We start from the raw sequence: 20,862 nt of genomic DNA, 5'->3' as shown, positions 1-20,862 counted from the left end.
CCCTTTGTACCTCTAATTTCTAAATCTTCTCCCCTTTAAAAACATTGTCTACACTTTTATTCCTTCTACCAAAGTGCATGACTATACACTTCACTACACTATATTCCATCTGCCACTTTTTTGCCCATTCTCCTAATCTGTCTCAAGCCCTTTTGCAAATTCCCTGATTCACCACCTGCCTCTCCACCTACCTTTGTATCTGCAACTTGGCCACAAAGCCATCAATTTCTTCACCCAAATCATTGACATACAACATGTAAAGAAGCAGTCCCAACACTGACCTTTGTGGAACACCATTAGTCACCGGCAGCCTATCAGGAAAGGCCCTTTTATTCCCATTCTTTGCCTCCTGCCAATCTTCTATCCATGCTAATATCATTCCTGTAACAGGGCTCTTATTTTGTTAAGCAGCCTCATGTGAAGCACTTAATAAAAGGCCTTCTGAAAATCCAAAGAAACAACATCCACCGACTCCTTTGTTATTTCCTCATAGAATTCCAATAGATGTCAGGCAAGATTGCCCCTTGAGGAAACAATGCTGACTTTGGTCTATTTTATCATGTGCTTCCAAGTACCCAGAAACCTCAACCTTAATAATGGACTCTAACATCATCCTAACTACTGAAGTCAGGCTAACTGGCCTATAGTTTTCTTTCTTCTGACTCCCTCCTTTCTTAAAGATTGGAGCGACATTTGCAATTTTCCAGTCTAGTTTCTAATTGAAGGATCATTACTAATGCCTCCACAATCTCTTCAGCTACCTGTTTCAGAACCCAGGGGTGTAGTCCTTCTGTCCAGATGACTTACTGACCTTCAGATCTTTCAGCTTCCCAAGTACTTTCTCCTTAGTAATAGCAACTACACTCACTAAGGGACTCCTATAGCTCCTGACCACCACCATTTACCGAAAAACTGTCAAAATTTGTGCCATTTTGAAATTTGTTACAAGATTCTTTCCATACCCTTTGTTTTGTTCTTACTGTTTTATCACATTATTATTTCTATCACTCTCTGTTGCCAAAATCGGCACTACTTTTTATAACTTTAGTCTGAACTCCTGTGTATTAGTCAATTCATCTTCTTGATGGCAGAATAGGTTTTAATACATTATTTACAATCTGGTGAATTAGACATTTGACCCTGGAAAGTAATATTTTCATGCATACAAGTACAGTGAGGTACAGATGCAATTAAAATTTTGCTTGCAGCAGTGTCACAAATATATAAGTACAGACAAAGAATGTTTAAGTCTTGTCTATGATTACAATATCCCTGATATTTTCAGTTCACTAAATCTACAATATTCTTAGTTATTTTCTTGTTAAATTGTGCATAGTTCCCTGAAAGTGGAGTCTCATGTAGATAGGGTGGTGAAGAGGGCTTTTTGGAACGCTGGCCTTTATAAATCAAAGCATTGAGTACAGAAGTTGGGATGTAATGCTAAAGTTGTACAAGGCATTGGTAAGGCCAAATTTGGAATATTGTGTGCAGTTCTGGTCACCGAATTATAGGAAAGATATCAATAAATTAGAGAGAGTGCAGAGACGATTTACTAGGATGTTACCTGGGTTTCAGCAATTAAGTTACAGAGAAAGGTTGAACAAGTTAGGTCTCTATTCATTGGAGCGTAGAAGGTTGAGGGGGGATTTGATCGAGGTATTTAAAATTTTGAGAGGGATAGATAGAGTTGACGTGAACAGGCTGTTTCCATTGAGAGTAGGGGAGATTCAAACTAGAGGACATGATTTGAGAGTTAGGGGGCAGAAGTTTAAGGGAAACACGAGGGGGTATTTCTTTACTCAAAGAGTGATAGCTGTGTGGAATGAGCTTCCTGTAGAAGTAGTAGAGGCCAGTTCAGTTGTGTCATTTAAGGTAAAATTGGATAGGTATATGGACAGGAAAGGAGTGGAGGGTTATGGGCTGAGTGCGGGTAGGTGGGACTAGGTGAGATTAAGGGTTCGGCACGGACTAGGAGGGCCAAGATGGCCTGTTTCCGTGCTGTGATTGTTATATGGTTATATAAATTCAACCCCTGATAACGCTAAACATGCAGGTTCCTTTGTCTTGGTGTCCCCACTTTTCACTTACATATATAATATTCTCATTTTTTACAAATTAATTACTATATATTTAGTGATGGTAGCACAATCAGCAGTGATACATAAAAATTACATTGTAAATTCTTCATAACTGCACAAAATATACAAGGAAATCAGTCGTAAAGTGTACCATATTGAGACTGCTGCCAGGCCAGTGCAGAGCAAAGCAATGCAAGACTCTTTCCACTTCCAGTAGGACTTTCTAACAGACAGTGTTGTTGGCAGTTCAAACCACGAATGATCTGAATGAAAACAAATCGGACCAATGTGCATCTCCCCATTAATTCAGCCAGTCACCCGCAATCAAGATCAAAAATGTAAATAATAGTGAAGATAATCACGTTTAAGATTGTTACTATTCTCCAATGGATACAAGATACAAATCTAATGAAAAATGCAAACCAATAATGCAATTTTTCTCAAATTATTAAAAACTGGAAACATTAAGAGTAGTAAAATTAAGGTTTGCAGCATGAAATATACAAGGTTCACTAAAGCAGAAATAATGTAATATTTATATAATGACTTTCTGCCTCTTGTCTAGTCTATTCTTTCAGGCATTATTTGACAAGGTTACTTTCAGCCACAAGACCATAAGACATAGAGTAGAATGCAAACTGGAAGAATCATAGTTCTGTCAGATAAATCTATTCCTCAGATTCCACTAGTACCAGGATGCTCAGTTATTTTAAATAATGCTCTAGAGCTGCTTGCCCTAGTTATCTGAATGTCAACTTCACCACACAGTTTTCAAATGGAATCAACCCTACAAGAAGTTCAGTTTTCTTGGAGCCATCTGGCTCCCCTAGTGACTACACTCATATTCTGTCTACCACTTAGAACATAAGAAGCAGATCATCGTTCAAAATGTGTGCTTAATTACATAAACATGTGGAACTTACTGAATTCATCATGGCAAGCTGAGATGGATATGCCTTGCATGGAAAAAGTATTCTCACTCCACCAATGGTATACTCTGACGGTGATGATGCCATTTTAAACAACTAATCCCAATACATTGAGGAAATTAAATTTTGTTTAAATCTGCAAAATAAATTTAAAACAAATTATTTAGACAGAAAATATGTTTAATATTAGACTTCAGCTCTCAATATTATACAAAACGCTGCAGATGTTCGGCATGTCAATGAAAATCTTGGAAAACTTCTATAGATGTGTGGTGGAAAGTGTGCCGACTGGCTGCATTATGGCCTGGTACAGGAACACCAATACCTTTGAGCGGAAAATTCTACAAGAGGTAGTGGATTTGGCCCAATACATTCATGGTAAAACCCTCCTGACCATTGAACACATCTAAATGAAACATTGCTGTAGAAAAGCAGCATCAATCATCAAAAATCCTCACCACCCAGGCCAAGCTCTTTTCTCGGCACTGCCATCAGGTAGAAGGTACAGGTGCCCAAGGATTTGCACCACCAGGTTCAAGAACAGTTACTACCCCTCAATCCTCAGGCTCTTCAGCAAAAGGAGATAGCTACACTCATTTAAGGACTCCGTTGAATTATTTCATGCTTGTTATTTATTGCTATTTATTTATATCTGCATTTGCACGGCTTGTTTACAGTTAACAATTCCTGATGTTTACAATTACCGTTCTATACATTTGTTAAGCTTGGCCCACAGAAAAAGAGTATCAGGGTTGTATGTGGTGACATATATGCACTCTGATAATAAATTTTACTTTGAACTTTGAACCAATGCCAGCACATCCTTTTTTTTTAAAAAGACACAGGGCCCAAAATTGCTCACAATACTCTAAATGTAGTATAGTCAATGGCTTATAAAACCTCAGCATTACATCCTTGCATTTATATTCCAGTCCTCTTGAAGTGAATACTAACATTGCATTTGCCTTCCTTACCACAGGCTCAACCTACAATTTAACCATTAGTCCCTTTGCACCTTCAATCTCTGAATTCTCTTCCCATTTAGAAAATACTCTATGCCCTTATTCCTTCTACCAAAGTGCATGACCATACAGTTCCCTATGCTGTGTTCCATCTGCAAATTCTTAGCCCATTCTCCAATCCTGCCCAATTCCATCTACAGACTCCCTCCTTTCTCAACATCCTTCCTACAGAGAATGGGGCAGCCAGAACTGAATACAATACTCCAGATGCAGCCTAACTTACAGTTTTAAACAACTGGAAAACAAATTCTCCAGTTGTCAAAAATGAATTGCTATCATATTAGTAATATGTCCATACTATAATTAAATACAGAATCACAAACCTTCACTTTAAACTCCTGAGGTCACAAACATCATGGGCTTGCACTTTGTTTGCTATCCCAGACTATACTTCTGCTCTAACTGCAATCTTTCATGCTACATTTCGTTGTTGCTTTTCCCTTGTATGACCTCAATGTGCTGATGTGATGAAATGATCAGTATGCATGGCATGCAAGACGAAGACTTTCACTGTAGCTCAGTACATATAACCATATAACAATCACAGCACGGAAACAGGCCATCTTGGCCCTCCTAGTCCGTGCCGAACCCTTAATCTCACCTAGTCCCACCTACCCGCACTCAGCCCATAACCCTCCACTCCTTTCCTGTCCATATACCTATCCAATTTTACCTTAAATGACACAACTGAATTGGCCTCTACTACTTCTACAGGAAGCTCATTCCACACAGCTATCACTCTTTGAGTAAAGAAATACCCCCTCGTGTTTCCCTTAAACTTCTGCCCCCTAACTCTCAAATCATGTCCTCTAGTTTGAATCTCCCCTACTCTCAATGGAAACAGCCTGTTCACGTCAACTCTATCTATCCCTCTCAAAATTTTAAATACCTCGATCAAATCCCCCCTCAACCTTCTACGCTCCAATGAATAGAGACATGTGACAATAATAAACCAATTTAAGTTTTATATAGGTAATTAATCTCACAGCTTTTCTTTACAATCAAAAGTCATACAAGAAGGACTTCTATCTGAGGTCTGATCAGGGTTTCATAATCAGTTGATCCAATAAATCACCCCAATACGCCATCGCAGCACTAAACTACAGAGGATGCACAAGTATCTTTCCTTCTCTACCACCTACCTCCATTTTCACAGATTGAACATTACTTTTGGAAATTAAATACTGTATTAAATTATCAATACATCAGGGCCTCTATAAAGCTTTTGAGCATTGCCTACAAGCACAAATCTATTCACTGCTATTATTTTTACATTATTGTTCCAGTCAGCTCCTGGTCCAGCATGAAATATCAGTGTTTGATGTTGCAAAGATCATCATCCGGCTCCTCACCAATAGCTTAGGAAGTCTTAAATCCTCTGATCTTTTCTCATCCAGCATGTTGATAACAGCTTTAACAAAGTACAATCAAATTTGCAAGTCAACACATTATTTTTATTAGCTATGCTTGGTGCACTATTGCCTCCTCTCACCTGGATAATCACCACCCTCCATTTCCTTATTTCCTGACACATTATTGTAAACTTGTGGGTTTGCAGTTACCCTTCAAAGCCACAGGGAGCACCTCAGTTTGCAACAATTCTAAACGAGGGACTTGGGCTTGCTTCAGTTAAGCTCAGCGGAGTGAAGCAGCATTTGTGGGGGAAAGGATTCGTCGACGTTTCAAGACATGTCATCCATCACAGGTCGACAAATTTCTGATGCGAGATCTCAATCTGAAACGACAATTCCTTTCCCTCCACAAATGCTGCCGGATTCGCCAAGTCCCTCCAGCACACTGAGTTTTATTTTATTTCATATCAAAGTTCAAAGGAAAATTATCAAAGTACATATATTTTACTATATTACTATACCCTAATATTCATTTTCTTGCAGGCATTTCTAGGAAAAGAAATACGGTATAATTTACCAAAAACTGTACAGAATCAAAGACTAACAAACAACTAATGTGCAAAGGAAAAGAACATGGGCTGTAATGAATTCTTGACAGTGAGTCTGTAAGTTGTAGAATCAGTGCAGTACTGAAGTTATCCACGCTGATTATCCAATGGCGTTGAGATCCAAGGCTTCTGTATCTCCTTTTCAATTGTCCAGGTTCTGCAGCCTCATGTCTGGAAATATGAAACCTTAAGTGAAAGTGAAAGAACAAGATTGCAGATGCTGGAATTTGAAGGGACATACAGAGATGAGGCCTCTGTATATTCCCGCTATCTGACCTGCTGAGTTCCTCCTGTGTTGTACAGTATGAAATGAACACTGGCGAGGCCAAATATTCCTCAAGTTGGAAATGCGCGATTGTGAGAATGAATTTATTTCGGTTATAAAACATCAACCATTTCAACAAATACAATTCAAATGCCCTCATTATTAATCAGCTAGAACAAACAATTTGGAACTGTGAGGCACAATTTGCATTTAATTAATTCAACTTTTAAACAATTATTTTACTCACAATTCTCCAATGTTGTTTTACTTCAAACATAAATCGAACAACATCAATTCGCGCCTTCAGCTCGTGACAATAACACATGCGCAGAATACAAATCCCGCCCCCTACTGCCTACTGACAAATACTAGAAGGGCTAAACGTGCCAATCAACAATGACGGCTGGTCCGAAAACTAGCGTCGTAAAGCCCCCTGGAACCAATCAACGGCTTCGCAAAGTCTCAACCAATCAAAATGTGGAGACTTCTACCAACCAATTGTCACAAGGTGTGGGGAATTCGTCCGCGGATGAGGCAATCCCTCGAGGACAGTCTGTTGTTATGGTTACATCAGGATGACCCACAATCCCATGTGCCGTTTAGTACGGTGTCTCGAGTTGGACGGGGTAAATGAGTTGTAGTCCAAATTGATGAACTCAGAAATTATATTTTTGAAAGAACTAAATATAATTTTAGCACAGTTCTTTGAATACGGAACGCTTTGAGAATATTTAGTTAAAGTTCTGTTTGATGGTTTCGTCTACTGGGGAAGAATAAAATCATTGACCGCGGATGGCGAGGCCCCGGCGCAGGATGTGTGTCTCGGTTAATAGGATTACGCAACATCGGGGACTTAGTTAGAACTAGGCCTCACGCATTATTATTTTAATAAGAACATCATTTGGTTCCTAAGCAGGTACGTAACTGAACTTTGCTCGTATTATTGTTATAGTTAAATTATTGTTGGTACTCTATTCTGATCTGATAGAATAATTAAAATCCGCTGTATAGTATGATTATAGGAATTGTATTTTACATAAATATTACGAATCATTTTATGATTTATTTTAAAGCTATATGCAGAAATGATACTGTAGAGTAAAACTTTTTTAAAAATTATCTGCAGACTTCTTGTTTACCTGTCCTTTGGGTTTGGTTTTACAATGGCATTTAGTTATTAAGGCCCGGTATTTAATGTATTTGGAAGGTGGCCTTTAAAATAAATACAAAAAAAACCAAAACAATGTACCTGCACTTATCGTGTGGTTGAGAGCATGGAAGCTAAGTGCTGAGTTAATATTGTTTACCATGGACGTGTCAATCGGCTTTCTAAATTCGTTGGTCTAAATTTCATGGTCTTGTGAAGTAAAAATGTTATTGAAAATGAGGAATGAGCTAGTAAGGTATTTAAAATGAATTTGAGATTCACCATCATAGATACTGAGAAACAATTTCTTTGGAATACTGTGGTAAGGGACAGAGTATGGAGTGTAGACATTGCATGACCTGGGAGGAGAATCATAATCTTTAAGCAGAACTGCTTAATAAAGAAATGATGAGATGTCTCTTTTTTTCCTTCTCTGACAAAATGACTTGGAATTTTGAAGTCGTTTCTCCCCACCCTCCCCCCCCCCCCCCAAGCAATAGATGTTGAGAGGTTGTTAATGAAAATCAAAAAGTTGCTGGGAATCTGAAATGAAATCAGAAAAAACTGGAAATACTCTGCAAGTCAGGCAGCAGCTGTGGAAAGAGAAAGTTTCAGGTCTAAAATATTAATGATTTCTCTTTTTACAAATGCTTTCTAATCTGCTAAGTGTTCCCAGCATTTTCTGTTTTAATTTAGGGTAGGAATGCTGTCAGGAAACAAAAGGATCTAGTGCATAGGCAAGTAAATGGATTTTAGCTCAGTTCACAGATATCCTAACTAGCCCACTCCACTCCTTATATTTCTAAGGACTGTGGGAAACAACCAAAGATAAATTTCATGTAGCGTAAAGATGGGTTTTTGAAATTCACTTAGGTTACTAAAGGAAGAAACAGCAGAAATGTCTCTTGAATTGTGCGGTATTGTAAAATTTATTGGGAGAGCTGTCATCTGTGTGATTTTGATTGAACTGGAAAGAAGTTGTAAATGCTATTTTCTGTTCAGGTATCTTCACTGAAGATGACGGAGTTTACGTGCCTGCAGTTTGTGAGCTCCTTTGCATTTGAAGCGATGCAAAAGGTGGACGTGGGAAAGCTGGCAGCACTGAGTGATCCAGAGCTGAGGCTGCTGTTGCCTTGCCTGGTGAGAATGGCTCTGTGTGCCCCAGCTGACCAGAGTGATGCCTGGGCTCAAGATAAAAAACTCATCCTACGCCTCCTGTCAGGGATTGAAGCGGTGAACTCTATTGTGGCCTTATTATCAGTGGATTTCCATGCACTAGAACAGGACGCTACAAAAGAACAACAGCTAAGGTATTTTATATTACTGGTATAAGTTTATTACAGATGTTAATCATAAGTTCTGTTATTTCTTGATAAGCTGAAAGGTAGGGGCAGCATGGTAGCTTAGCGGTTAGCGCACTTGTGTTGCAGAGTCATTGATCAGAGTTTGATTCCTATTGCTATCTGTAAGAATGTTGTTGTAGGTTCTCCCCGTGAGCTCGTGGGTTTCCTCCGGGTGCTCCAGTTTCAAAGTTCAAATGAGATTCGCTTTCTTGTGGGTATATTCAGTAAATCCAAGAACCATAATAGAATCAATAAAAGACCACACCTGACAGAGCGGACAAACAATCAAGTGCAAAAGACAACAAACTGTACAACTACAAAAAGAAAAAAATATATAATAGTAAATAAATAGGCAATAAATATCCAGAACATGAGACGAAGAGTCCTGAAAGGGAGTCCATAGGTTGTGGGAACAGTTCAGTGATGGAGCGAGTGAAGTTGAGTAACATTATCCCCACTGGGTTCAAGAGCCTGTTGCTTGAAGGGTAATAACTTTCTGGACCTGGTGGTGTTGGTCCTAAGGCTCCTGTCCCACCTTGATGGCAACAGGGAGAAGGGAGGGGTTGTTGATGATGGATGCTGCTTTCCTGCAACAGCACTCCATGTAGGTGGTCTCAATGGTGGGGAGGGCTTTACCTGTGATGAACTGGGCTGCATCCACTACTTTTTGTTGGATTTTCCATTCAAGATCATTAGTGTTTCCACAGGAGGCTATGACGCAACCAGTCAATTTACTCTCCATCACACATCTATAGAAGTTTGTCAGAGTTTTAGATGTCATTCTGAATCTACACAAACTTCAAAGGAAGTAGACTTAATGCCATACTTTCTTACCACATCCAATATGTAGTCTACTCCTGCATCCGAAACACACATCATTAGGGTTACTGAGTTGTGGACATGCTATTTTGGTGCTAGAACCGTGACACTCACAGGCTGCCCTACAACAATCCTCAGACTGTTGTTGATGCAAATGACACATTTCACTGTATATTTCATTGTACATGTGACAAATAAAGTTAATCTTTATTTCTCTTTATTGCACGTGTTTTAGGAATATGAACTATTCCTGTTTACTTGTTCAAAGTTTAAGTCAGAGTTGTTAACGCTTCTGTCTGTAGGATAAAAGATTCTAGATTTTAGTCCCTTATTCCCCGATGATCATACAGCCAAACACTTGATGAATTGCAGAATTGACTAAGTGCAGCACGATGCACTTAGTGCAATGCCAAATCAACAGCGTTTCTCCTCATGGGTGAATGTAAATGTACTCTGCAGCATCACTTCAAAGAAAGAATGAAAGTTCTCCTTGGAATACTGGCCGGTATTCATCCATCAAGCAACTTTGAGTCAACATCAGAAACAAAAATTCATTCATTCTGTTGATTCTGGTTGTTTGCCCTTGATGTGTACAAATGAGCTGCCGCACCAAACCCTAGAGGCTTAGGTTAAAGGAGAAGAGCTTAGAGGGGTCCAGACAACCCCATGAATTGCCAAGGCATGCAATTGTCCTGAGAAGCGGCTAGGGCTAAATGAGTGGGCTGCTGGCAGGAATGATCTGTTCTGTGCTGTATCTCTTTTTAAAAAAAATGACGTCACATTTATTATTTAATTATATACATGTATATAAAACGTATGTAAATATATAATATATATAGAAAAGAGATGTTTCCCTGAACCAGGATGTAAAGCTCAGTAGTACACATAACACATGATAACTTATGAAGGTAAGGATAAAATCTGCGGATAAATCATGCATAAATAACAAACTAAAGTGTATTAATATTAACCAGTAACACTTCAAGTACAATGCAGCAGGGAGTTCAGAAGCCTAATGGCCTGGGAGGAACAAGCTGTTCCTCATCCTGACTGCTCTTGTTTATATGCATTGTGGTCTTCTGCTTGACGGCAGAAAGTCAAAGAGATATTGGATGGATGGCTGGGATCCTTAAAAATACTAAAGGCCCTGCGTATGCAGTGCTCCTGATAAATGCCCCTGATGAATGTTAGGGAGACCCCTATGATCCTCTTAGATATTCTCACAGTCCTTTGTAGGGACCTCTGGTCCGATGCTCAATAGTGGCCATAGTAGATGAAGATTCAACTTGTCAGGCTGCTCTCAATGGTGCTCCTGCGAAACACAGTTAAGATTAGGGAGCCCTGCATTCCTAAATCTTCTTAGGAAGTAGAGACACTGCTGTGCCTTGTTGTTCAGGGAGTTGATATTAAGGAACCAGGTGAGGTCATCCATGATGTGAACTGCCAGGAACTTGGTGCACTCGACCGAGATGAGATGTCAATAATTGAGATAGGTAATTGAAAGTTGGCATGGATGTGGTGGGCTGTAAGGCCTATTTCTATATTGTATGGCTCTTATGCTTATAATCTTAAATGTAATTCAAAAATACTTGTTTTAGAATATCCTAATGTGTTGAAAAGCAATGAGCAAATGTATTTTTGTGTTGCTTTATTTAATCATTTATTGTTTTCAAACAATCTCACTTAAGGGCTTTGCTTTCCACTTGATAGGCACAAATTAGGTGGAGCAAATGGAGAGAGCATCCTGGTGTCACAGTTGCAGCATGGCCTGGCTTTGGAGTTTGAACACAGCGACTCCCCTCGTCGACTCCGACTAGCACTAAGTGAATTGCTGGTGATCATGAACAAGGTACAGAGGGCAGCCTAAATTAATCTTGATACATAACATTAAAAGGTTTGCCGATTCTGCTCGGTGTCACAGAAATCACAGGTGCCAATTATTTACATAGAACTACAAAACTTTGTTTATTAGGACAGAATAGTAAGCATTAAAATATTTGTCCAGGTAAGCACAAGTCCCTCTCGCTGCAGTGCACATCCCACTGTGCCCAGTGTGTGGCACCAATCACAACTAGAATTTTGGTGTGGCCTCGAAGAACTAACCTCAGTCGCCAACTATTCTACTTGTATATCTGTTCCACTGATATGAAGCTGCTGTAGATAGACCAATACATGATCACCAGCTCAAACCACCAAAACAATCAATCAGCACGTCACCACTCTTCACAAATCCCACCCCTATATTCGCCTAACTTTCATGTTCCAACACCTGTACTCTCAAGGCTGCTGCATTGTATTCCCACAGTGCAATGCATTTTCACAGTGTATTGCATTCTCATGGTCCCAGTCACATATGCTCAAGGCCAGCCACAGTGGTAATAGTGAAGACATTCAACAAGCCCAAAAATTAACTCGTTTCAATACAAATCTGAGGCTGAAATTGGGCTTTTTTTTTAATCTTTCATTCCCCAATCCCTCCCACAACCAGTCACTTTCCAGAAAATCCAGAATGTATTTTCAGATCCTTCAGGAGAGAAGATTTTCTCAGCCAAAGTTTACACATATGAACCTACTGATGGGGAAGAGTGGTGAACCCTTCCTTAATGAAGCCAACATAAACCACATAAAGCTGCAACTAAGGACCTGTTCTTCATAAATAGCACTGTTCACATTGACGTTTATGATTGATTAGATCATTTTCTGAATGGAAGAGTGCATATAAAACAATTAGCAATTTTACTATTTTGTGAAATACTGTCCATAAAGATTAGTAGGTTATCTATAATTTGTTCCTTGCAGCATACTTTTGTATGTATCTTTGGCTGTGTTTGCCAAAGAAGATTTCAAGATCATGCACTGATTGTGAAGCACGTTAGGATTTCATGAAAGCATTAAAAGTAGAAGTAAAATCCAATCTTATTCAATTCCAAGGGCACACAAGCAGTGGTACTTAAACTGCTGTTGGAGATAATATTTTTAATGAGATGGCTGTGATGGAGATGTTTGCATCTTTGTTAACTGTGGATGGGTTACCAGAAAACTGGAGGACAGTAATATTGTTGCATTGTTTAAAGGGGCCATCAGGAAGAAGCTTGGAAAACAATAGACAAAAGGTGCAGAAGTAGACCATTCGACCCTTCGAGCCTGCACCACCATTCTGAGATCATGGCTGATAATCTACTATCAATACCCGGTTCCTGCCTTGTCCCCATATCCCTTGATTCCCCTATCCATCAGATACCTATCTCGCTCCTTATTGAAAGCATCCAGAGAATTGGCCTCCACTGCCTTCCGAGGTAGTGCATTCAACACCCCCATAACTCCCTGGGAGAAGTAGTTTTTCCTTAACTCTGTCCTAAATGACCTACCCCTTAGTCTCAAACCATGCCCTCTGGTACTGGACTCTCCCAGCATCTGGAACATATTTCCTGCCTCTATCTTGTCCAATCCCTTAATAATCTTATATGTTTCAATCAGATCCCCTCTCAATCTCCTTAATTCCAGCGTGTACAAGCCCAGTCTCTCTAACCTCTCTGCGTAAGACAGTCCTGACATCCCAGGAATTAACCTTGTGAATCTATGCTGCACTTCCTCTACAGCCAGGATGTCCTTCCTTAACCCTGGAGACCAAAACTGTACACAATACTCCAGGTGTGGTCTCACCAGGGCCCTGTACAAATGCAAGAGGATTTCCTTGCTCTTGTACTCAGTTCCCTTTGTAATAAAGGCCAACATTCTATTAGCCTTCTTCACTGCCTGCTGCACTTGCTCATTCACCTTCAGTGACTGATGAACAAGGACTCCTAGATCTCTTTGTATTTCTCCCTTACCTAACTTTACACCGTTCAGATAATAATCTGCCTTCCTGTTCTTACTCCCAAAGTGGATAACCTCACACTTATTCGCATTAAACGTCATCTGCCAAGTATCTGCCTACTCACCCAGCCTATCCATGTCACTCTGAATTCTCCTAACATCCTCATCACATGTCACACTGCCACCCAGCTTAGTATCATCAGCAAACTTGCTGATGTTATTCTCAATGCCTTCATCTAAATCGTTGATGTAAATCGTAAACAGCTGTGGTCCCAATACCGAGCCCTGTGGCACCCCACTAGTCACCACCTGCCATTCCGAGAAACGCCCATTCACTGCTACCCTTTGCTTTCTATCTGCCAACCAGTTTTCTATCCATGTCAATATCTTCCCCCCAATGCCATGAGCTCTGATTTTACCCACCAATCTCCTATGTGGGACCTTATCACATGCCTTCTGAAAATCAAGGTACACTACATCCACTGGATCTCCCTTGTCTAACTTCCTGGTTACATCCTTGAAAAACTCCAATAGATTAGTCAAGCATGATTTGCCCTTGGTAAAATCATGCTGGCTCGACCCAATCCTGTTACTGCTATCTAGATATGCCACTATTTCATCTTTAATAATGGACTCTAGCATCTTCCCCACTACTGATGTTAGGCTGACAGGACAATAGTTCTCTGTTTTCTCCCTCCCTCCTTTCTTAAAAAGTGGGATAACTTTAGCCATTCTCCAATCCTCAGGAACTGATCCTGAATCTAAGGAACATTGGAAAATGATTACCAATGCATCCGCAATTTCCAGATCCACCTCCTTTAGTACCCTAGGGTGCAGACCATCTGGACCTGGGGATTTGTCAGCATTCAGTCCTATCAGTCTACTCATCACCGTTTCCTTCCTAATGCTTCCCAAAACTGAGTATCAAAGGCAATAATTTGAAAACAAATTCTAATTAATATAAATTTTACAATTGTTTGTGTTTTAAGGTAACTGATTCAAATGGAGAATTTTTTATGAAATCCTCAGAACTGTTTGAAAGCCCTGTATATCTCGATGAAGTTGCAGATGTGCTGTGTATCCTTCAAGCAGGTAAATTTTGCACTGTCAATGAAATTATCTTAACTTTGGATTAACATTTTCTAAGTATAAATTTTGGGAAAAATTTGCTTGCAGCAGGACATCAACAGTGGAAAAGCTCCTTCTAAAGCTGATGAGTTGAAATGTGAACTAACTAATTGAATTACAGAAACTAGGCTTCTCATCATACAGACCAAAACCAGAAAATGAATAATTTGTCCATTTGGTGAAGAATAATTGGCATATCCAAATTGTTATAATTTTTCTGTTGGGTGTAAATAATATTCTGAAAAATTAAAACAATACCCTGGGTGTAATACAAGATGTTCAGAATATAGTTGATATCTAAGCTGAAGCATTGTTTTCTTACTGCAGAACTTCCATCATTACTGCCAATTACTGAAGTAGCAGAAGCCCTGTTACATGTGAAGAATGGATCATGGTTCATGTGTTTGTTGGTGGCCAATGTCCCAGACAGTTTTAATGAAGGTAAGTCTTCCTTTGCAATCATGACTATGACGACACAGTAGTGTAGAACTTATCACATTCCTTACGGTGCCAACGAACAGGGTTCAATTTTCCACTGCTGTCTATAAGGAGTTTGTACCTTTTCTTTTTGACCATGTTGGTTTCCTCTGGGTGCTCTGGTTTCTTCCCACGTTCCAAAAATGTATGGGTCAATGGGTTAATTGGTCACATAGGTGTAATTGGGCCAAAAGGGCCTGTTAGGGTACTCTAAATTAAATATAATAAGCAGGCTTGAAAAAGCTCAAGTCTATTTGTAATTAGGTTATGTATTTTTTATTGCAGTCTGTAATGGCTTGTGTTTTGCCCAAGTCAGGAATTTGGTTCTGTGACCCTGCTCTTGATTTTTTTTTATATTAGCAAAGGAAAGTGTGTCTGAAGATGCACAAAGGTCAATTGTGTTCTGTATAGTGTGGTGGGAAGATTGTTGTATGGGATATAAACAATGCAGAACTGGACAGAGAAATGGCAAATTGAGTTCAGTTTGGAAAAGTATGAAATTATACACTTTGGAAGGTCAACCTTACAGGTACAGTGGAGGTACAGACTTGAGGTTCATGTCTGTAGATACCTCAAAGTTAAGCAACTCACACAAAACTTTCCAACATCTGCAGATTTTCTCTTGTTTGTGATAGGATAGTTAATAAGGTGTATGGTGTATTGGCCTTCATTAGTTGTGGGATTAAGTTCAAGAGCCACAAGGTAATGTTGCAGCTTTATAAAACTCTGGTCAACCACATTTGAAGGATTGTTAGTTTCTGGGCACTCATTATAGGAAGGATGTGGAGCAGGATGCTGTCTGGATTAGAGAATGCCTTGAAAGAAAAATTTGCTTGAACTAAGCCTTTTCTCTTTGGGGCGAAAGAGGATCAGAGGTGACTTGATCAAAGTATATAAGATTGTGAGAGGCATAGGTAGAGTGGACAGCCACCTCCTTTTTCCTAGGCAACAATGGCCAATATCTGTTTAAGGTGAGTGGAGGAAAGTTTAGGTGCAATGTCAGAGGTATGTTGTTTTTACAAAGCAGAGGGTATCTGGAATGCACTGTCAGCAGTAGTGGTAGAGGCTGATACTTTTAAGAGACATTTAGAGAGCCACATCAATGAAAGAAAAATAGAGGGTTGTGTACTGTGTAGGGAGGGTTAGATTGATCACGGAGTAGTTTTATATAGGTCGACGCAACATTGAGTGCCAAAGGGCCTGTAGTGTGCTATAGTGTTCTATTCACCTATTTGTCCATAAATATGCTGAAGAGTTCACGTATTGGAAGAAATATAATTTAAAGCTGTGAATCCATATACAAAAAAACCCATTTTCTCAGTTTATTCACACAAAATGCTGGTGGAACGCAGCAGGCCAGGCAGCATCCATAGGAAAAAAGTACATTCGACGTTTTGGGCCGAGACCCTCCATCAGTCCTGACAAAGGGTCTTAGCCCCAAACTTCGACTGTACTTCTTCCTATGGATGCTGCCTGGCCTGCTGCGTTCCACCAGCATTTTGTGTGTGTTGCTTGAATTTCCAGCATCTGCAGATTTCCTCGTGTTTGCTTTCTCAGTTTATGATTTATTTCCCTTCTGATGTTGTGAATTGGGTGTAACACAGACCCTCTGTTTGTCAGTTTGCAGGAGCTTAATAAAGAACGGTGAGCGGCAGGATGAGGAGAGTACTGGGGGCCGGCGCAGGACTGAGGCCCTTCGGCAGCTTTGTAAGATGAATCCTACACAGGCCTTAAATGTCCGAGCTATGGTGGTAAGAGATGATATTGTGTTTGCATGTAGTACACTCATATTGTCACAAACCTCTCAGTGGGTTTGTTCCAAAGGTCACAGTGACCAGTGCAGTTTCCACTGGTGCCTGGCACTGCATGCCAACAGTCATTGTCACTGTATTTCTGCTTAACCAATATACATCAGTGTAGCCTTTCACTCAAAGCAGTGGGTGAAAGTCTGGAACCGCCTGAAAGGGTGGTGGGGCAGAAACCCTCATTGCAACATCCAGGAGAATGGAAGGTATCCATATAGCTCCACTTCTGGCCTGCAAAAACATGGTGGGCTAGTGGTCTTCTGTCTTGTAACATTCTGAAGCCCAATTTAAAATTGCATTTGTCTTCACTGTAATGCAGCTAGTTTAATTGCACCTTTTCAAACCAGCCATAATCAGTGTAGTTGCCTGCTGGTGATACTGTTGCTGATGTCTGGAATGAATTTTTATAGCTATGTTCTTGTGTCAGTGTAATAACAGCTGAATGTGGCACTTTTCAATAGCATTGCATCTCAGCAGCTGTACCTACAGATTTCAATGCACCAGTATTTTGGGGTTGAGATGGGAAGGTGCAAAGACATCATTTGTTTTGAAGGTTAACTGGCACCTTTAAGAAGAAATGGAACCATTCTCAATTAAGAATTGGGACTGAAAACAATGGAGGGATTAGTCAGAATTTATGATAAATAAAATTTGGTGCTTTGCCCAAGATTGAACTAGTAATTCAGATATTTGAGGAATTTCAAGTACAAATTGCAATCAGAGTAATGTAAATATATTATCATTTGCATTGATTTAGAAACATATTTTGCTTAATTTTCACCACATTTCAAAAATAAAATTACATTGAAAAGCAGAGCCCTTACAGTATCTTAACATGAAGTGTTTGGTTGCAAAAGGATTAATGGATTAACCTTTAAATAATATCAATTTAGTATGAACTGGCAACTATACACAACAGTATTGAGTGCTTTAATGAGCCAGTATAGTTTTTTTTTAAAGTTCAGTTACTTAAAATGAGGTTGCTTACTGATTTTTTTAGATGTTTTTTTATTTTAATGATGAAGCCATTTTCATTGGTGTTAATTAAACTTAATTCAAGGAAGATTGTCACCATTCAATGTATTAATGAATGGTTTTGAAAGAAGTTTTAAATGACATTCTAAAATACTACTGCATTGGTTCTTATTAGGTTTAAAGATGATAAATAGTGTTGAATAGAAATTCTAGCAAAAATTTGCTTAAGATTGTAATTTGGAGCTGAACACCCAGCATTACACATCGTATCAGAGGGATAGGAAGGTAGTCAGAGGGGGGTAGCTTGGCTCTGCTGGTAAAGAATGGCATCAAATCATTGGAAAGATGTGACATAGGATCAGAACATGCTGAGTTCTTGTGGGTTGAGTTAAGAAACTAACTGCAAGGGTAAAAGGACCCTGATGGCAATTATATATAGACCTCCAAACAGTAGCCGGGATGTGGACTACAGAATATAACAGGAAATAGAAAAGGCATGTCAAAAGGGCAATGTTTTCTAGTCACTGGAGACCTTAACATGCAGGTATTTTGGGAAAATAAGATTGTTAAGGGATCTCAGGAGACTGAATTTGTTGAATGCCTACAAGATGGCTTTTTAAAACAACTTGTTAAGCCTAATAGGGGATCAGCTATACTGGATTGTGTGTTATGTAATGAACTGGAGGCGAGTAGGGAGCTTAGGGTAAAGGAACCCTTAGGAGACAGTGATCACAATATGATAGTGAAAAAGTAAAATCTGATATAGCAGTATTTCGGTGGAGTAAAGGAAATTAGTGGTATGAGAGAGGAATTGGCCAAAGTAGAGTGGAAGGAGATGGTGGCAGGGATGACAGCAGAGCAGAAGTGGCTTGAATTTTTGGGGGAAGATAAGGATAGATGTATTCCCAAAACAAAGAATTATTTAAATGGCAAAATAGTACAGCCGTGGCTGACAAGGGAAGTTGAAGCTAATGTAGAAGATAAGAACATAAGAGATAGGAGCAGGAGTAGGCCAATCGGCCCCTCAAGCCTGCTCCGCCATTCAACAAGATCATGGCTGATCCAATCTTAACTTGAGTTATCACTGAATCCCACAAGGCAACAGTGCCAACCAACAGGGCACCATGCCGCCCATTTTATTTTATTATTCATCCCGCCCAAACTCATGTGATCACCCGGGGGGGAAAAAAACGATTTGCCAATTGAGGAGAAAAAATCTGGAAAATTCCTCTCCGACCCATCCAGGCTATCGAAAACTAGCCCAGGAGATCACATGGCTGATCTAAACCTAGCCAAAGTGGGGGCATACAACAAAGCAAAAATTAGGATGATAGAGGATTGGCAAGCTTTTAAAAACCTACAGAAAACAACTAAAAGGATCATTAGGAGGGAAAAGATGAAATATGAAAGCAAGCTAGCAAACAATATTAAGGTGGATAGAAAAAGCTTCAAGTATGTAAAACAAAAATAGAGAGATGAGAGTGGATATAGGACCACTCGAATTGAGGCCAGAGAAATAATAACAGGACAAGTAGATGGCAGATGAACTAAATAAATATTTTTGTTCAGTCCTCACAGTGGAAGAGACTAGCAGTGTGCCATGTGGTGAAGGGTGTGAGGGAAGAGAAGTAAGTGCAGTTACTATTACAAGGGAGAAAGTGCTCAAAAATCTGAGATCTAAAGGTGCATAACACACCCTGACCAGATGAACTGCACCCTAGGGTTCTGAAAGAGGTAGCAGTAGAGATTGTGGAGGCATTCATAATGATCTTTCAAGAATCATTGGACTCTGGCATGGTTCCAGAGGGCTGGAATATTTCCATTGTTACTCCGCTCTTTATGAAAGGAGGGAGATAGCAGAAAGGAAATTATAGACCACTTAGCCTGACCTCAGTGGCTGGGAAGATGTTGAGTCAATTGCTAAGGAAGAGGCTATGGAGTACTTGGTGACACAGTACAAGATGGGACAAAGTCAGCATGGTGTCCTTAAGGTAAAATCTTGCCTGTTGAACCTATTGGAATTTTTTGAGGAGATTACAAGTAAGATAGATAAAACGGATGCAGTGGATGTTATATATTTGGATTTTCTGAAGGTCTTTGACAAAATGCCACTCATGAGGCTGCTTACCAAATTAAATAAATAGGCATCCGTTAGTCTTGAGAGACCATGGATTTGTGCCTTGGAAGGTTTCCAGGGTGCAGGCCTGGGCAGGGTTGTATGGGAGACCGGCAGTTGCCCATGCTGCAAGTCTCCCCTCTCCACACCACCGATGTTATCCAAGGAAAGGGCAACAGCCGATATAGCTTGGCACCGGTGTCGTCACAGAGCAATGTGTGGTTAAGTGCCTTGCTCATGGACACATCACGCTGCCTTAGCTGAGTCTAGAACTAGTGACCTTTAGATCACTAGACCAACACTTGGCCACGCGCCAACACTTATCAGATTAAGAGCTTATGTTATTAGAGGAAAGTTAATAGGGTGGTTAAAGCATTTGCTGATTGTAGGCAGCGAGTGGGAATAAAAGGATCCTTTTCTGCTTGGCTGCCAGTGACTAGGTGTTCTGCAGGAGTCGGTGTCGGAACCGCTTCTTTTTATGCTGCATATTAATGATGGAATAGATGGCTTTGTTGCCACGTTTGCAGATGATATGAAGATTAGTGTAGGGGCAGTAGCGTTGAGGAAGCAGGAAGGCTGCAGAAGGACTTGAACAGATAAGGAGAATGGGCAAGAAAGTGGCAAATTAAATATAATTTTGGAAAATGCTTGTCATGCACTTTGTAGAAGAAATAAATATGCTGACTATTTTCTAAATAGGGAGAAAATCAAAAAATCTAAGAAGCAAAGGGAATTGGGAGTACTTGTACAGAAAACCCTAAAGGCTAACTTGCAGGTTGAATCGGTGGTGAGGAAGGCAAATGCAAAGTTAGCATTCATTTCAAGGGCTGTGATGCTGAGGCTTTTTAAGGTACTGGTGAGGCCTCATCTTGAGTAATATGAACAGTTTGAGTTCTTCATCTAAGAAAGGATGTGCTGGCATTGGAGAGGGTTCAGAGGAGGTTCACAAAGATGATTCTGGGAATGGAAGGGTTATCATATA

The 20,862-nt window shown here is 39.9% G+C and overlaps 2 protein-coding genes across 2 annotated transcripts in view; one reads left to right on the top strand and one right to left on the bottom strand.

Moving 5' to 3' along the window:
* Positions 1–6,559, bottom strand: part of brip1 (BRCA1 interacting helicase 1) — a 257,110-nt gene extending 250,551 nt beyond the window's left edge. Inside the window, exons 1-3 of the mRNA XM_059973652.1 lie at positions 6,502–6,559; positions 3,002–3,143; positions 2,230–2,341 (exon numbers count right to left, since the gene is read on the bottom strand). Coding sequence (XP_059829635.1) covers positions 2,230–2,341; positions 3,002–3,094 — 205 coding nt within the window. The 5' untranslated portion in view covers positions 3,095–3,143; positions 6,502–6,559. The remainder of the gene's footprint in view (positions 1–2,229; positions 2,342–3,001; positions 3,144–6,501) is intronic.
* Positions 6,560–6,840: 281 nt separating this feature from the next.
* The window catches only part of ints2 (integrator complex subunit 2), an 85,953-nt gene continuing 71,931 nt past the window's right edge, over positions 6,841–20,862 (top strand). The window contains exons 1-6 of the mRNA XM_059973650.1: positions 6,841–7,170; positions 8,404–8,711; positions 11,274–11,412; positions 14,369–14,471; positions 14,835–14,948; positions 16,605–16,735. Of these exons, the coding sequence (XP_059829633.1) occupies positions 8,419–8,711; positions 11,274–11,412; positions 14,369–14,471; positions 14,835–14,948; positions 16,605–16,735 (780 nt within the window). The 5' untranslated portion in view covers positions 6,841–7,170; positions 8,404–8,418. The remainder of the gene's footprint in view (positions 7,171–8,403; positions 8,712–11,273; positions 11,413–14,368; positions 14,472–14,834; positions 14,949–16,604; positions 16,736–20,862) is intronic.

Source organism: Hypanus sabinus, chromosome 6, assembly GCF_030144855.1.
Source record: "Hypanus sabinus isolate sHypSab1 chromosome 6, sHypSab1.hap1, whole genome shotgun sequence".
Classification (NCBI taxonomy): Eukaryota; Metazoa; Chordata; class Chondrichthyes; order Myliobatiformes; family Dasyatidae; genus Hypanus; species Hypanus sabinus.
Note: the sequence above shows the minus strand (reverse complement) of the source record. Positions and strands in the feature narration are given on the sequence as shown.